Source organism: Hermetia illucens, chromosome 1 (assembly GCF_905115235.1).
Source record: "Hermetia illucens chromosome 1, iHerIll2.2.curated.20191125, whole genome shotgun sequence".
In the NCBI taxonomy this organism is placed as follows: domain Eukaryota; kingdom Metazoa; phylum Arthropoda; class Insecta; order Diptera; family Stratiomyidae; genus Hermetia; species Hermetia illucens.
Genome location: NC_051849.1, coordinates 209884042 through 209902422, shown reverse-complemented (window position 1 = coordinate 209902422; position 18381 = coordinate 209884042). Strand labels below are relative to the sequence as shown.

At 42.1% G+C, this 18381-nt stretch overlaps 1 protein-coding gene across 6 annotated transcripts in view; it reads left to right on the top strand.

Annotated features, from left to right (window-relative positions):
- LOC119648401 (probable serine/threonine-protein kinase MARK-A) overlaps nucleotides 1-18381 on the top strand; it is an 89535-nt gene that overhangs the window by 41874 nt on the left and 29280 nt on the right. For 3 of the 6 annotated variants that reach the window (XM_038050147.1, XM_038050166.1, XM_038050163.1), the window contains exons 2-5: nucleotides 860-957; nucleotides 10330-10595; nucleotides 10660-10869; nucleotides 11126-11447. In XM_038050147.1, coding sequence (XP_037906075.1) covers nucleotides 860-957; nucleotides 10330-10595; nucleotides 10660-10869; nucleotides 11126-11447 — 896 coding nt within the window. Of the gene's footprint in view, nucleotides 1-438; nucleotides 568-631; nucleotides 732-859; nucleotides 958-10329; nucleotides 10596-10659; nucleotides 10870-11125; nucleotides 11448-18381 lie in introns of those variants that run through there. The other 3 variants (XM_038050172.1, XM_038050181.1, XM_038050157.1) reach the window with 3 other exon arrangements.

Sequence of the window (18381 nt, the reverse complement as noted above, 5' to 3'; positions counted from 1 at the left end):
CTTTTACTGGAAAACTTAAAGCTATCTTGAAACACGTCTATCTATAAATGAGAGGCTGGCTATCATCAAACGACGTAAAAAAGATATAGCATAATATAAAAGCTCTAAAAGATCAATTCAGTCAGAGGTTCAGAAACGGGGGCTAGGTTGATATCTTTTTATCTTTTTTCGAGAAGGGAAAAAGCTGAACATTATTGAGAAAGGTTATTGGGGGAGTAGACCTATAAAGCCGTCCGCATTTCCGTTATTTAATGTCAGTTGGATTCAAGGCCGACACTATATGGTATTAGTTGTAGGAAATCAATGATGCTCATCGATTAAGGCATCCCATCAGATTCATTTAAGTTGATTCGTCAATTGCTTGCTTCGTAATTCAGAACGTCACAAACTAATTTATACAAATCGCAAGCAGCTCGCAATTTTTAAGCCTCTAGTGGTCTCTGATTCAAGCTGAAACTAGATACACTCAACCCGCTAGCACTATGGCCATGTTACTTAAAACGTATTTTGATCTCAGCGCTTACATGATTGGGAAGTGAAATATCGAATCGAATATGGTAAATGGTGGTAGGTGTTGAATATAACAAGTTTCATAGCATTACGCTTTAAGCGACGATGTCACCATGGACAGCGAATAGCAGTAGCACTAGCAAATTGGCGAAAAGATGAAAATATCTACGATATGTGATCAGTAAAGATTCATTATACTCTATTCATTTGGCTTGTTAAAAGTGTGTTGATTTGTATAATTTTTACACGATTTTGCCATCTAGTCAATTGTTATTAGTTTCTAATTACATCGTACAAAGCCAAGTGTACTTGATTTAATAATTCTTTCCATTTCTATTCAATAATACAGTTCACGACGGATAAATAAAGAAGAATTGTTCAAAACGGCAGAGGAAATGGATGAAGACAACAATGATTTATTGGCCTCGGCTTCTGAAATGCAACGAAGTGAGTATTACAAATGGATGTGCATTTTATGCGCGTCTGTATTTGAATTTTATTATGAATTTTAATGATGTCATAACAGAAAGTGTATAAATTTGAATATGCATATCGCATGATGGCGACTCTTCATTGGCTTTCTCGTGTTTAGACCCTGTGAATGATTTAGGTTCGTTTGTTTTGACTTTTTTGAGCGTATCGTAATAAATAAAGGTGGCTTTCGTGAATTTTCATCATCCGTTTGAATTGTTTTAAACGCAGTGGGGACGAGTTACATCATATTAGCTTTCATCTGATAAAATTTTGTAGAATATTTCAAATAACTTGAACACTATAGCTTTGCTGATTGGACAGTCAGACATTGAGGAGACATGAAAGCATGATTCATCATCCGCCAAGCAACCAAGACCCTCACCCTCCATAGTAGCGCTTCAGGGGGTCAAAAGATTTCTGAGGTAGGATGACAGTCAACAGTCAACAAAGATGAATCGCATAACCGGAAAAATTGCTTTGCATGTCCGCTGGCTCCTTAGTGGAACTTTACTTCAAGTGACGTCAATGTAGTTGCTTATTACTATGTTAGCCATTTCGAGGAACAGGATAGAGTTGTTGTTATCTGAATCATGTCATCATCAACTGTTTCTTTCATTAGTGTGATATTTGTTTAGTAAACATTAATTGGGGAATAGCACCGTCAAATATCACTTCACGGAGAAGGCTCTGGATTACCCCAGCGTGTTTAAGTCACGTGAGATTCGATCAATCCGAAGCAATGCAAATACTTCCTATAGCCACCGTGTCTTCTAAGGAATGGTCAAATGATTATTCTATTCTCTCAACTTTCTCGTCGATTTATGGCACTCTGTGCTATTTGCAAGGAACTGGAATTCAAGTTTTCAGGCCGCGACTTTAGCGCCGATTCAACATGCAGCCTTAAAAGCACCATCAATTCTGCTTCATCGAGCGCCATAGCAACCTCGGCCTTTGAGACGCCCGGATCGACTAATTCTCCGCCTCTATCTGTCACGCACTCTTCCAGTGCATCTATAAAAGCTCTTACCAGCCCGAAGACGTCCACAAGCCAACTTAAAAATCGCCCTTCATCCGAGGTACACTCCCCGACAAAGACTATGCTGCGCTTGGCAAGACAATCGACGGAGGTTCTATAATAGCTGTTCAGTTCCCTCTCCGTGCCGAAATTATCTTTTTATCCTCCTCCCCCACCTACGATTCTGTCACCATACGAGTCATTCTGCCAATCTTATGGCCTTTTATCAAATCCTGTGTATATTTTCCCTGCCGCAACCCTCTTTTCTATACGAGGATTTCTTTGACAGATTATCAGAAGTCCTAATCGTTTTGTTCCCCTCACTTCCTTCATCTTCTGTGGGGACTTCAATCTTCCTACGTTCTCTTGGCCTTTTCTCCCTCCCTAATAATTCCACCCACCCTTTTCTTCCTTTAGCCACTTTCATATACCCTTGTGCGGCTCTCCAGTTTAACCTTTCTAGAACCTTCATGTGGGTTGCTTTTTCCAATCCCCTCATTCCCCTTTTACGTTGCCCCTGAAGCCCATCGTCCTGCTCTCGAGTTCGATGCTCAGATATCCCGACTCCTGTCGTGCGCAAGCCCTACCAAGTTCAATTTTCGTAAGGCGAGCTTCGAAGTTCTGAACTCAGCCCTGGCAGCAATCAACTGGGTTCCCCTCCTCTCTTCATTAACGTGTGACCTAGCACTCAACAGGTTCTATGCCATTTACCTGATCTTCCTGTGTTTTTTTTCAAAACTGCGTGTATGTGCAACGTAAATTCACCCGTTCCCTCTTCTTTAAGAAAAACTTCCTTCGTGTGGATTACCGCTCCCGCCTCCGCTTTCTCAACCTCTTCTTCCTACAACAGCGTAGATACTATCTGGATTTATGCACATTTTTAAAATGGACTAATGGACTGCTCCGCTTATAATTTATTTATTTATTTAATTAACGGACAACAAACAGAAAGAATTCCAATTAATTATTGTCCTCAGAAGGAGGAGAAAGCAACAAACTTATCCTACGTTTAAAACTATTTAAAGTAGGGAAGTTAAAAGGACCAAACTGTTTTGCATTATAATTTCGGCAAAGCCTGGGAATCGGGGAATGAAAATAGACTTCGAGCTCCGCGAAAGGCACGTTGAAAATATCTGCGTTACGTGTGTTATAAGACGCAGGACGGCAGGTGATCTCGTCAGCGGCGGAGCAGTCCATCAGGCCCGAGGAAAGTTTAAAGAATGTGCATAGATCCAGATAGGATCTACGCTGTTGTAGGAAGGGAAGGTTTAGAAAGCGGAGGCGGGAGGGGTAATCCACACGAGGGAAGCTTTTCTTAAAGAAGAGAGAACGGGTGAATTTACGTTGTACATTTTCAAGGGCAAGACAATCACAGTTACGAATGGGTGTCCAGATCACGGAGCAATACTCGAGGGTATTCCTCACAAGGGAATTGAAGAGAGCTAAGGAGGGTTGGATGGAGTCAAAATCAGAGGAGGAGCGAAGAATAAAGCCTGACAATTTTGCTGCTCGATTGATGACATCGAGGCAATGGGTGTCAAAGCGGAGCTTATTGTCGAAAGTGACTCCGAGGTCTTGAGTGGAATTTAAGCAGGATAAGGAATGTCCGTTAAGCGAGTAGGAGAAAGAAGTGGGTGAGGATTTTAGGGAGTAGCACATAGAGTGACACTTTCTGACGTTTAACGCTAAACCATTAGTCGAGCACCAACGAACCAGAGTGTCCAGGTTATTCTGAAGGGAAACATAGTCCATAGGCGACGATATAGCGGAAAACAGCTTAAGGTCGTCTGCATAGAGCAAACAGGGACAAGTAAGGAGGGGAGGAAGGTCGTTAATAAAAAATAAAAATAGCAAAGGACCCAGAATAGACCCCTGTGGGACGCCAGAAGAGGGGGAGAAGGAGCGGGAAGTACAGCCGTCAAAAGAGACGCGGCAGGATCGGTTGGAAACGTAAGAGGCAAGCCATAAAACAAGTGGTATGGGAACGTTTAGGGACGAGAGTTTGGATAGAAGTATCTTGTGATTTACAGTGTCGAAGGCTTTCGCGAAGTCAGTGTAAATGGTATGCACTTCTTGCCGTGAATTTAGACATTTGGCGACAAAGTTTGTAAAGTCAAGCAGGTTGGAGGCAGTGGACCTACGTTTAACGAAGCCGTGTTGTTCTTTCACTATGTGTTGACCAAAGTCGGCGGACAACCAGTCGCTGACATATCTTTCCAGGACTTTGGAACAGGAGGAGAGGAGGGAAATGGGACGGTAATTCTCGGCAAGCGAACGATCGCCACTTTTGTGAATGGGGATAATGAGAGCCTCTTTCCACAAGCTGGGAAAATGATTCTCTTCAAGGCTTTTGTTGAAAATAAGATAAGAAGATAAGAAATAAGATAAGATAATGACATCACGTGCCGTCCTGCATCTTATAACACACGTAACGCAGACATTTTCAACGTGCCCTTCGCAGAGCTCGAAATCTACTTCCATTCCTCAATTCCTAGGGTTTGCTGAAGTTACAAGCACAACAGCTTGGTCCTTTTAACTTCTTTTCTTTAAGTAGTTTTTAGCATACGATAAGATTAATGCTTTCTCCTCCATCTGAGGGCAATAAGTAATTGGAGTTAACTCTGTTTATTGTCCGTTAAATGAATAAATATAGAATGCACTTCATTCATTAGTAGGACCAAGAGGATCATTTCCGCGGTGACAGACACTTCCCCACCAGATGTTGTTTGATACGAAACGGCACATTCTCATCGCGATTGTCCAATATGCTGAAATTCCCCTCTCGCACACATAGAACGCCGGCGACTTTAGAGCTAGAGATGAATTAGCTTCTACTGTCTTCTTTGGTGTATAGTCCAAATTCCTTTCGAAATCAACTTGGGGTCGGACATTACCTCCAACATTAAATGTTTTATTTTGGAATGATTTCACCTCCGTATATTTCTGTTCAGAATATGAGTGTGATCGAAAGTGATACCAGGTGGAAAACGCTCCTCACGGGATATTTTCTAACTATGAAAACCGTTAAATCTGCAAAACAAATCAATGTTCCCTCTGGTACGCGAAAGCTAGGTATTTCATGGTACATGAGGTTATACAGTAGGGGTCCTAATAAACAATGTACTATTTCGCCACGCCGGTCGGCTCGTATTAGAGAATGCAATCAGGAACCTCAGTTTATTCCAAGTGCCGTAAATACAGTTGTCGTTGGCCGAAATAAACAGCGAAATCCACGACCATTTCTATGGCATCGATCGCTGAAATCTTGCCTAATGCCGGGCTGACAAAAGTCAGATCTACAATCGAGCCAAAGCCCTGTTTCCTAAAGGTTTACATCACCTTCGTTGCGCCTTTGCAATCTATTTCTCTACTACCCCACTCGAAAGTCCAAGCGTTAAAATCACTGGCAATCATCTTTTGACTACGTCCCCTTCGGTCGAGAACAAGATTGTCAAGCATTTCCTCCAGTTAGTTGATGGAGCGTAGTAGCTGTATAAATATACACCATCTATTTCCGCCCATACCAAGCTACTGACTGCCTGATTCACAGTACATTGTATGGTTTATCGACCGCACACCCATATCGCCGCTCCATCAGTCGAATCTGTGACCTATAGGTCACTGTAACACTTTCTGTAAGGTTCACTTTTTGTGGCAATGAGCGACCCTGCAATGATTGAGATTCATTTGAATAAACCTTATTTTCTCATTGAAGTCACCGCCCTCCTAAATTTTAAGTATTTACCACTTCTGTTAATATGCTGGTTATCTTGTCCTCCCTTTCGTTCGCACAATAGGAGGTTTCCTAATGCACTTTCTGGCGATATTGCCTTTTTCCCATGCCTTCTATATCGATCAATGCGGATGGTGCATATTTTTTCCGAGGTGTTCTATCATGAGCCATTTAAAGTGCCTCTTTAGTGAGAACTGTTCTCTTAAATGGCAGACTAATCCTCCAATAATAATAATAATATAATAATAATCGTTGGCACAACAATCCATATTGGATCAGGGCCTTGAAGTGTGTTAGAGCACTTCATTCAAGACCGTAACGGTACACTAGGAGGCAATGTGGTCAGCATTGCGCTCGCCCGAGATTATTACCCTGATTTGACTCAGGTACTCATTCACAGCTGAGTCGACTGGTATCCGACGTCAAATCACGATACAAATCCCACTGCCGCCAGCGAGATTTGAACCGCGACCTTCCGTACGACAGCCTTGTGCTCTAACCACTCAGCTATCCTCCAATCCGAACTTTTTTTGACCGCCAATAACTTCTACGCTGCCTTCACTGATAATCGTATTGTGGGCGCTTGAGTACTCCCATAGGCTTTTCGCAAACTTACAATAGACTCTGCAATTTCCTCCAACTTGAATTTTTCTTTTAATTGTTTTCCTTCCCCTTGGGTTTCACTACACTAACCAACGTTCGCACTTTGGCCATATGCTTTCTCCCTTCTGAACTGTCAGTTCCGCTTTTCGAGATTATCTGTATCCCCTTTTTGCTCTGAGAAGGCTGGCGATTCCCTAGAGAACTTCCCTTTTTCTGGTACTCTTTTATTTAGTCGTGATTCGATAGAAGTACGGTTAGGTGTCTTCGGCCACTTGTGACACGGTTGGGACGGGGACTTCCAGTGCTCCTTCATACTTCTTACCATATTTTTTATGGCTTAGTGCACGTTGTGCTTATCGTTAATACATTTGGACAGCTCAACTATTTTTGCCCCAAACTGAGTGGAGGCTCTCTTCTCTCTGAGTTCCGGCGGCATTGCCCCTTTTATATGCTTCTTCATCTTTGGCATGTATTGACCTCCCTATATCTTATCTGTTAGGGTCTTTGGCATTGGTGGAGATCTGCGAATTACTCATCTTGGTTTTTTTACTGGTACTACATTTGAACAATTCTTTCTCCAAATCTAAATCATTTGTATCATTAAATGCCACGGTAACCAAGTCATCGACCATCGAGGCACGCTTCCTCACTCCCAGAAACTACCGGTACTGAGGTTACCAATTTTTGCATCGTGAGTTTGTTTCTTCTCTCGTCCTGCATGGTGGTTTCATGTTCTGGGTATCCTTCCTATGGCTATATTAGTCCCGCACCAGAGATGAGCAAACACTTGACTTGTACAGTCTGAAAAAAGTGTTGGACTCCCACGACAGAACGCTGTCGGACTACCAACTAAACACCTCCATGTCATCAGAGAACTAGCCTGAAATCGTTTAACATATTACTTCGGGCTAGCTCTCCCGCTCTCCCGGCTGTGGGAGCCTTCAAGTCAGGGAATTCCTTTCACCAACGGGAGGGAAGAGAGTTGTTAGTTGAGGGAACCCCTTGCCTTCCGGTCCCTCCGCCGATCAAGCTCAATCTTCTTCACAATAAGAAGAGGCCAAACATAATGCGCTACACGACTCCATCTGCCAGCGCTCCTCGGCAGCTCTCTGATAATGTTGTTTGGAGAGAGCTCCCCTGTGTCTGCATAAAGCTTGTGACGAAAACCGTCTCACCTTTCACAAGAGAAAAAGGTGTGTTCAGCGTCGTCTGCCACTCCATTGCAGAACACACAATCAATTTTGTGCAGATAAGAATGAAAACCTCTATGCCCACTTAAAAGTTGGATAATCGATCTATCCATGTGTTCGGTTCAGCCACGGATCTGAATTGCCTATGAGTCGCGCAGTCCATCTGTTTCCTGGTTTATTTTGCCAACAGAGTTTCCAGTCGGTAAGGGTGCGTTGACGTTCTTCACTAGCGACTAACTCTCTTAAGTTTTCTACCCTGCAGCTGTAGATAACTTTACGCTCCTTAGCAAGGAAACCAACGGGGATCACTCCCGCGGTCACCATCACAGCCGGTTGTGGGACAATGCGATGATGACTATCAACATTCTTACCATTCTCACGCAACAGTCATTCGGTAATGTACCATTACAAGGAGTTACCTCATCAAGAAAGAAGAACGAGCGAGCTTTGCAGGTGGGCGGCGGCTTCCCAACACGGAGGCTGCACCGCATGAGCAATGTCAACGCACAGAAGTGTATCCTCTTCATATTAGAAGTCAATGTCTTGTAACTGAGTTCATACTAATGATGATGGCTGCGTTTGCATTTAAAATCACTTGAATTTTTTAAAACTTGATAATTTTTAAAATTAAATTATATCAAACATGGGCTGATAAATTTTGTCTTTTTCCAAGAATTTCTTCCGAACCTCCCTTAATTTTTGTAGGGAATGAAAAGGGCATCTCCTTAAATTTCACCGCAGTACTCCTAACTCCGCGACAAGAGTAGATTCGAAATGCATTCCACGGTCCGTAATGATGACGGCTTGAACACCAAAGCGCGGAATCCATTCTCGACAGAGGGCCTCGGCACATGATTGTGCCGTAATGTCTAACAAAGGTATCGCTTCCGGCCACCGCGTAAACCTGTCGATGATTGTGAGGCAATACTTGAATCCGTGCGAATCTCACGAGGGGCCAATGATGTCAAGACGGATGGTGTGAAAGTGTCTGGTTGATCGAGGAAACTCACATACTTCTTTTCGAACGTGCTTGTTGATCTTGCACTTCTGGCACGCGATGCACTGTCTGAACGGCTCATGAACGGCCAGAAATATTTTTCGGTGACTCACCGGTTCGTCGTGCTGATGCCTGGGTGCCCAAGATCGTGAATCGTGTGGAATACTTCCCCACGAAAATCAGCCGTAATGAATGGTCTGGATCCCTTATTTGAGGTCTCGCAGAGTAAGTAAGAGTTTGAGCCGAAAATAGGAAACTCCTTGAATTTATATTTGGAATTTACTTTCAGGCTCTGAAGCTCTGCATCGTTTTTTCCTGCCTTGGCGATTACCGTATAATCGACCGAGGCGGGGACTGCGACATCCAAAATTCGAGACAAAGCGTCTGCAACAACATTGTCTTTACCAGACACATGTTGGATATCAGAAGTAAACTGGTTGATATAACTCAAGTGCCTAAGTTGGCGAGGGGACGTTTTGTCGGGATTTTGTCTAAGCGCGAATGTAAGGGGCTTGTGGTCCGAGAGCATAGTAAACGGCCTGCCCTTAAGGGAGAAACGGAAGTATTTTATAACGAGGTACGCGGCGAGTAGTTCACGATCGTAGTAGTTGCGTTGAGCTGTTTTGTAAAGAAGCTCAACGGTTGCCAGATTTGATTCACCCGTTGGTGCAGAACGGCGCCTACTGCAGTATCTGAGTCATCAACGAACACAGCTAAAGAAGCATCTTGCTGAGGAAATGCCAACAATGTTGCCTCAACAAGCTTTTTGTTTGACTGGCTCAAACGAATGGACTGCTTTAACAGACCACGCAACCTCGCTGGAGTCTTTAGTTTTGGGCCCAGACAAGTAGGTGATCAGGATCGTTTGATGATGAGCGGCCTTGGGCAACAAACGACGATAGAAATTTAACATGCTCAAGAACCTTCGCAGGTTCTTCACCGCGGTTGGTAGTGGAAAACTCTTAATCGCCTCAACCTTGCCTGGGTCAGGTTGGATACCGTGCTTGGTAGTGGAAAACTCTTAATCGCCACAACCTTGTCTGAGTCAAGTTACCGTCAGGGGTAACTAAGTGGCCGAGAAATTTCACCTACTTATGTAGAAATCTGTATTTTTCAACGTTTAAGACAAGTTCGGCCTGAAGGCGACGTTCAAAAATGCGGTGCCGAGGATAAACGAGAGCTCATAGATACCTGAGGCAAAAGTAGAATGTTGTTGAAGATGTAATCTATCGTGGGTTTCACTCTCTTGGCCCCGGCATCTTGTTTCACGAGTGTATAACTTTAAAAGTAAATCTTGAGTATTGGGAGTTTTGGGTATGCTTCAGGAAATAAATAAAACACATGAAGCTACGCCTTGGTGTGTTTTTGTGGAAATAATAATAGCTTCTGCCGGGCTGCAACTTCACGGTTCAAATGTGACGCGTTTTAAGCTCGTTTTGTTTCGTTTTCCAATATTTCATTGATGACCAAAGCTGCGATCAAAATTTTTCCATTTTCACACTATCAAATCTCGCGCAAGGAAGGAGACCTTAAACATGTCGTATTAGAAAAGTCGAAGCCTGTTTTAGTGGTTAAATTTGTCGACAAATATATGGTAGCTTATGAGCCCCAGGTAAACTCCGACTCTGTTACTTGTCGTCTTGTTTTAAAAGCACTATAAGATTCCAGAAACTTTCGGACATATAAGCATTACATGGAATTATCTTAGTTTAGATATAGATATTATTTCTACCATTTATCTTACTTTATTATTCACATTTCTAAATAAACCACCAAACGACTAACTTGTCTCCCTCATTAATTTCAGATCGCCTATACTTTGTAGCATTTAAGAAGAGCTTCAAACCAAAAAATACTGCAAATACGCATTACTTCAGTATTGACGATGATTTCGTCTATGAAAATTTCTATAATGATTTTGGGCCGTTAAATATTTGTATGTTATATCGGTATTGTCAAAAATTGAATCGTAAACTAAATTCCAAATGGCACGCAAATAAGAAAATTGTTCATTATACATCTATGAATCCTGCAAAACGTTTGAACGCTGCCTATCTGATTGGTTCGTATGCCGTAAGTCGAGATAATATTGAAAACTTATAGAACTTCAAAACGAGATATATTATTACTTTTACAGATTATCTATTTGAATAAGACTCCCGAGGAGGCGTGTAGACCTTTAGTCGCTGGCGACATTCCAAGCTATACACGATTTTGTGATGCATCTTATGGACCATCAGTATATAAAATTTCATTGATCGATTGCTTGAATGCAGTGTACAAGGCGCTAAAATCCGGGTTCTTTAACTTTGATGATTTCGACGCTGAGGAATATGAATATTATGAGGTAATTGTTGCACAATTTCAAGGTAGAAAAATTGCTTTCTCTATGGAATCGGTTGTGACCGCAAAAGTATTAATAGCACTTCAGGTAAAGGAAGTTGTATAGCTCAAAAATAGTTTTTAAAAGAAAATCGTTGAAAATGAGACACTTTTGATTCAATGTAGTTCAATCACATTTTCTTTTTTTCATTTAGGACGGTCTCTTTCCACAATTAATTCACAATTTCCTTCAACTAACTGAAATCTATTAATTTTTCAAGCGTGTCGAGAATGGTGACTTCAATTGGATTGTTCCTGAAAAATTTATAGCATTCTGTGGTCCACATCAAAAATCTAAAACATTAGCTAATGGCTATCCATGTCATTCGCCTGAAACATATTTTGATTATTTTCGTGAAAATAATGTTACGACGATAATACGTTTGAATGCCAAAGTATATAATGCATCTTGTTTTGAGAATGCCGGATTTGAGCACAAAGATTTATTTTTTATTGATGGTAGTACACCGAGTGATATAATTTTAAAGAAATTTCTAATGATATGTGAAACAACAGATGGTGCTATTGCTGTGCATTGTAAAGGTAAGTTAATAATCGAAGAATTTTCAATTTATATTACAATGAGGGGGCGTTGAATATGAGCCCTTAGTTTTGAAGTTTAATGTGTCACAAGTGTACATGAGTACATGACCTACCTTCTAATTTAGAAATGTAAGAAGTGAATATACTTGGTAATTTGAGTATTCTAGGGAAGCTATTCAAACAGGAGGGGCAGCGCTGAAAAGCAAATGAAAATCATCAGGTGCGCCCCCTTGTAATAAAGTGTAAGGGATGTTTCACAAATTTTGACGGAGAGAAAGAGTTCAGACATACGTAAAAACTACGTTGCATTGGTTATTTCTTATCCCGTCGCCTATTTTTTTTAAACTAGCTCCATGTTTGGCACAATACTTATCAATTAGCTTTGATTAGTAGAATCTGTTGTGGTTATTGAAAAGAAGAGGGGCGATAGAGTTAAAGAAAAGAAGAGGAAACTTTGATGTATATATATATGCACTTTATTAGGAACTTTTCTTTATATGTACATCTATCGTGGGCAACGGTCACGGATCAACTAAACTGAAAATTATTGGGAATGCAAGCAATGCGCTCCGGTGCGTGAAATAAAAGAATGAGACGCACGATAACACTCCCGCCGTTTGAGTGCGTCGAGAATCCTATGCCTAAGCCATTACATAGATGTTGGAACTGTGTCTTTGGAAGTGTTTTGGTAAATATATCTGCTAGCTGCTGATCAGTAGGAACATATTCTACCGATATTTCCCTACTCTCCACAGTTTCGCGAACGTAGTGATGATTGATGTCTATATGCTTGGTTCGCTTGTGGAACTCCGCATTTTTGATTGATCGGATTGCACTTTGATTGTCTACTCGCAGGACTGTCGACGTTGTCGGTAGACACCCGAGATCGTTTAACAATTTCCTCAGCCAAATTGCCTCTTTAGCATCCGCTGCTGCCGCTACGTACTCAGCCTCCGTAGTGTGTTCAGTGTGACTAGCTTTTGTCGTTGGGACGACCACGTCACAATCCCGTTCGATAGACAAAACGCATACCCAGTGGTAGATCTGCGGGTCTCCGTGTCACTTGCGAAATCCGAGTCTGAAAACCCCTGTAACTTCGAGTTACTCCCGCCGCTTTTGTACATTATCCCGGCTTTCGTTATTCCGACCAGGTACCGATAGATTCGTTGTGATTGCTAAGAAATTTACTAACTGAATTCACCGAATATATGATGTCTGGCCGCATCACAACCGCAAGAAACATTAATGAGCCCACTGCTTCTCGAAACGGTACTGTACTTGGACTTTCATCGTCGCGATCGTTTGGAACTAGTCCCGCGTGCGGGTCAGTACGAATACTTGCCGCTTTTGCATCAACCATCTTGAATTCATTGAGAATTTTCTTCACATACGCTTCTTGATGCAAGAACATGGTTTTATTTACTCGATTTCGTTCTATTTGTACCCCGACAAATACCTTTCCATCTCCGATCGTAATTTCGAACGTGTTTTTCAACGATTTTATTGCTGACTCGAGAGCTTCACTTGTTTTTGCTGCGATGAGTCCGTCATCTACAAAAAACGCAAAAAATACATCTACACCGTCTACTTGTCCTCGGAAGATACACTTGTCGGCTTCCGTTTCGCTAAACTGATATTTATCTAAGAACTTGCGAAACTTTTGGTTCCAGCACCTGGGCGCTTGTTTTAAGCCGTACAACGACTTGTTCAGTTTACACGCGAAACCACGTTTTTCTTCTTGTAGATCTCTTCTTTCAGCTTGCCGTGAAGAAAGGCTGTTCTCACATCAAATTGTGTAAGCTCCAAGTCCTGTTCAGTCACCATGGCCAATAGAACTCTCAACGAGTCGTATCTCACGACTGGCGAGAAAGTCTCCGTATAGTCGAGTCCCTGTTTTTGTTGAAATCCTCGTGCACAAAGTCTCGCTTTGTATCGGTATACGTCGCCTGACGTGTCTCGTATGACCTTGAACAGCCATTTCGAATCTATGGGCTTTCGATCCGTTTTCCTTGGTACGGTTGACCAAGTCTCGTTCTGCTCATGCGCATCTAACTCTTCCTGAATTGCTTCGGCCCAATTTTCTACCTCGCCACTGTTCATCGCCTCCTGGAATGTATTTAATAATAATAATAATCGTTGGCGCAACAATCCATGTTGGATCAGGGCCTTGAAGTGTGTTAGAGCACTTCATTCAAGACCGTAACGGTACACCACAGTAGACTGTAGGAGGCAATGTGGTCAGCATTGCGCTCGCCCGAGATTATTACCCTGATTTGACTCAGGTACTCATTCACAGCTGAGTCGACTGGTATCCGACGTCAAATCACGATACAAATTCCACTGCCACCAGTGAGATTTGAACCGCGACCTTCCGTACGACAGCCTTGCGCTCTAACCACTCAGCTATCCGGACACCTGGAATGTATTTGGCGGATTATATTCAGTGAAGTCGATCTCAAACCGTATGGGTCGATGGATGTTTGCACAGTCCCGCAGTTGTCTGTCATTGCCTAGTTGATTTTTATATTCTTCTTGAGCTTCCAGGCACTCTTCCTCCTGTTGCTGTTCAACGGGTTTTGCCACATCTTCATTTTCGTCCGCTGGAAGGATGTATTCGAATTCTTTGCCTATTTCTGACCCAAGTTGTGACTTCTCGTTGAATATGACGTCTCTTGATATATATATTTTATTATTCTGTGGATTGTACAAACGGCAATTCATAGAGTCGTTCTGATATCCAACTAAGATCAGCTTTGTGGCCTTTGGATCTAATTTCTTGCGAAATTGTTTGTCGATATGCATGTACGCATCCGATCCGAACACTCGAAAATGAGACACATCTGGTGTTTTTCCAAACCAGATCTCGTATAGTGTTTTTGCTTTACCTGTAGCAAGAACTCGGTTGAGCACGGTCACTGCTGCCCCGACTGCTTTGGCCCATAGCGACAGAGGAAGTTTCTTTGCCGTTATCATCGTGCGCGCACTCTCGATGATTGTTCTGTTGTCATGCTCGGCTTTCCCATTCTGCTGGGGAGTGTAAGGTGCCGTGTTTACCATCTCGATACCACGAGCCTCGAGATATCGCTTCATTTCAAGGTTGCAATACTCTCGACCGTTGTCCGTACGTAAAATCTTCATTGGCTTGCCAAATTTGTTGTTGTTAAGCTTTTCGTATTTCTGGAAAATGTCGAAAACATCAGATTTGTGTTTCATGAAATAAACATACCGAAATCCTGATGCGTCGTCCTTGAAGATTATGCAGAATCTTGCACCACCGATCGACTCTGTTGAGAATGGTCCGCACAATGGTCCAGGTTTTGTTTTTCGATTTGTCTCATTCTTCTTGAACGAAAGCCTGTGTGCTTTTCCGAAGGCACACGATTCACAGAAGAAATTGTCAATATCCGCTAATTTCACACCGCGAATCAACCCCTTTTGCGCCATTTCGCGCAAAACTTTATTGTTTACGTGTCCCATTCGTTCGTGCCAAACACGCAAGTTGACAGTTGACACATTTGCTTCTCTCGCAACACTTGGTTTTCTCACTTTGAATAGCATTCGGTAAATCTGATTGTCTTGTTGCACACCGACATCGAAAGCTTCACCGTCAAGGTTAATTGTCACTAGTTTTCCTTTGAACAAGACATCGAAACCTTTATCAGTGCACACGCCAACTGAAAACAAGTTCTTTCGAATCTTCGGAACGTAGAGTACGTTTTCGATTCGAGCTTTACACCATTTACCGTTCACTAGTCTATCGATGAGCACAGTGCAAGTACCGGTAACTTCACACACGCCATTGCCCCCGAGCGATATCGACTCGCCACTGCTTGATTCGAACTCACTGTACCAGTCCCATCGGTAAGTGATATGCCTGGAAGCACCGCTGTCGGTAATCCAGACATCGCTTGTGTCGACTGCCATGAGTCTTTCTACGACCTCACTATTCGGCACTGTCTCCGATTTCCCTTGCAGCTGTTTATGTTCTCTTGTCGAAGCGACGAACGTACACTTACGAGGGTTTTCATTGGCATTGTCTGTGTCCCTTTTCTTTTTCCGGCAATCGCGAGCAAGGTGTCCTTTCCTTTTACAATAGAAACACTCGACACTCTCATTTCTATTTTCGCGGTTTTCCTTCATGTTCTTGTTTTGATTCGCGGCGAATTTTTTCTTTTTGTTCCCGCCCAGACTAAAGGCGGCTAACGCTCGAGTGATGTCATCGTCACTTTCAAGTCTTCTTTCTTCCTTCAATAACCGTTCTAATAGATTATCAAGGGTTTGTCTTTCTTCAGATACACGGTCCCATACTGTCTGGAGAACGTTGTATTTTTTATGTAGGCTGCCAAGAACCTTCGCCATTATGGCCGTGTCCGAAATCGCTTCTCCCAAATCCTTCAGTTGAGACGCCATGTTTTGTACCCGGTTGACATGTTGTACTACAGACTCATTTGATTCCATGCGATATCCGTGAAACTTTTGTAGCAATAGCATCTTGTTTGACACTGCTTCTGCTCGTGAATTCTCACCAGGTTGTCCCACATTTGCTTGGCTGTAGTGCAATTAAGCATACAGTCGAGCTGGGAATCCTCGATCGACAAGGAAACTATGCACAAGGCCGTTGCGTTGTCTTTCACCACTTTTTGCCATTGGCTGAATCTGCGTCTGCCGACATCACTGGCACGCCCGTCACGACGGCATCGAGTTCATTCGAAATTTCCACGCTTGAAAATTCGAGCCATCAAACTTCTTGATGTTCTTTATTAGAGTTGATTCCGCCATATTTTATTTTTCGTTCGATTATTTTTCCGTATGGGTTTACCGGTACACTACAGAGGCGACCACGTTTTCCACCGTTTTCTTTCTATCGTTTTCTGACTTCGATAATCGGACGTTACGCAGGCTGCTTGCCTGGGCCCATAGCCTGTTGTGATTATTGAAAAGAAGAGGACACTTTGATTTATATATATATGCACTTTATTAGGGACTTTTCTTTATATGTACATCTATCGTAGGCAACGGTCGCGGATCAACTAAACTGAAAATTATTGGGAACGCAAGCAATGCGCTCCGGTATGTGAAACAAAAGAATGAGACGCACGATAACTGTATTTCTCAACAGAATCCAAATAAAATAAAATCAAATTGATTTTTTCCTGAAACGGGATATAATATTTATTTGTATATAAGTATTTCGGGCACAAGTTGTGCCCTTCTTCAGTACCTGATCAAGTAAGATATTAATTCCTATTCTGTTTGATAAATATTACTTTTAGTATTGGGATCTTATAATTGCAAACTGATTACTAAATTAGAGATCGTGGTGATACTAATCTTGCCTGGTGTCTCACTTGCCACCTGTTTCAGGAGCTTGGATTGAACGTTACTCGTGTCGTGATTCAATCTGTTCTCTTCTGGTTTCCTTAGAATCGCCAAGCACTCTTGCGTATCCAACTTCCTCCTGTTCCCGCATGCCTTGATGACTTCTATGTTCTCTTCAATCATGTGCCTTGCTCTTATTAATTTCAGCGTTGTGCTCTTCTTATTCTTTCTCCTGCCCGGTTCCGCTTCTCTCTCGTGTTCTCCACAGCGTACCGAGACCACTCTTTTAGTTTGCTTTTCTCTCACAATCTAGACATGTCGCTTTATGTATCCCACTGGATTCACGTTTTAATTTGCGGTCCTTAAGCTGGTAAATCCTACTCGATGGCATCATGTCGATGTTTAGTCCTTTCATTGTTTTTATAAGTTTCGACAAAACTGCAGAATGTGTGACCTTCCAAGTTATTAACGAAGAATGTCATAAGTATTATTTCTTCAAAACCGTAACATTATATAATGCCTCTTCAATTACTCCCTCAAGTTTAATGATAATAGTGTTATGAATTGGCTTTTACGTAATCCTACCGCTGTCACCAAATGTTACGATTTCCTTTATGTAATCCCGTCGCTGTCACCAATTCTTACGTTCTTCGCACTCGTCACTAGTTACGTTACTATCTTTACGTAGGCTCGTATCCGTACTTTATAATTAATTATAGAACAATTCCTTTAATCGGTACATTCGAGGCGTATTCATAACCGACGCGATCTGTTCTAATTCTAGAACCAGTCTGACTTTGTGGGCGCATTTCCGGCCCTTTTATACCCCGCGAAACATTCCGGAAAGGCATATAAATATTTTACTAAAAAACTATTTTGCGCCTTTGACAAGATCTTCTTGCCGACATTAGAATCATCTGTTAACAATTATCGTAACTAAATATTCGCGCTACTGTTATACAATTTTGGTGTCGTGACTAATTGTCATTACTACGATTTACATTGACGTCACACATAATTTTCCAAAGTGATTTTCGTCACACTGCCCAACGCCTAAACTTGTTCGTCCCGAACAAGAATCATCGCTATTTGCCTGGTGTTCGGAATCGTGGTCATTTCTCCAGGTACTCAAATTCCATCTTCGTCGGGCATTTATCCACTTCACTTAATTTAGTTAACAGCGCCATTAATTTCCCCACGAAGTTCTTCCAATTTCGATTGCGACTTTCGTTTATCTTCCTTCTTGGGCTGTAGACTCTGGAGCAATATCAATTGATCCTTAGACATAAATCTCCTTCGGAATGCAGTTCCAATCTCACATAGGAGCATGTACTTTCTTCTTCGTCTCTTCGGCCTCTTTGCAAAGTTATGCATTTCACATCATCTCATGCAATCTGATCCTAAGCATCTGGTCCAATAAAATCGCCGTTTGCCCTTCGTTATAGTTTCGATGACATCCGAATTTTCACCGCTTGCTTTTTCATGATGCTCTAAAATGATGCCCCGTGTCGTCGTTACTCGTAATAAAATTATCAATATTTGTACGACTCTACGGCTTTCCTTTTCCGAATCGTTAAACACGTTTCTTCCCACTTGCAGAAGATTCTGTCGTTGT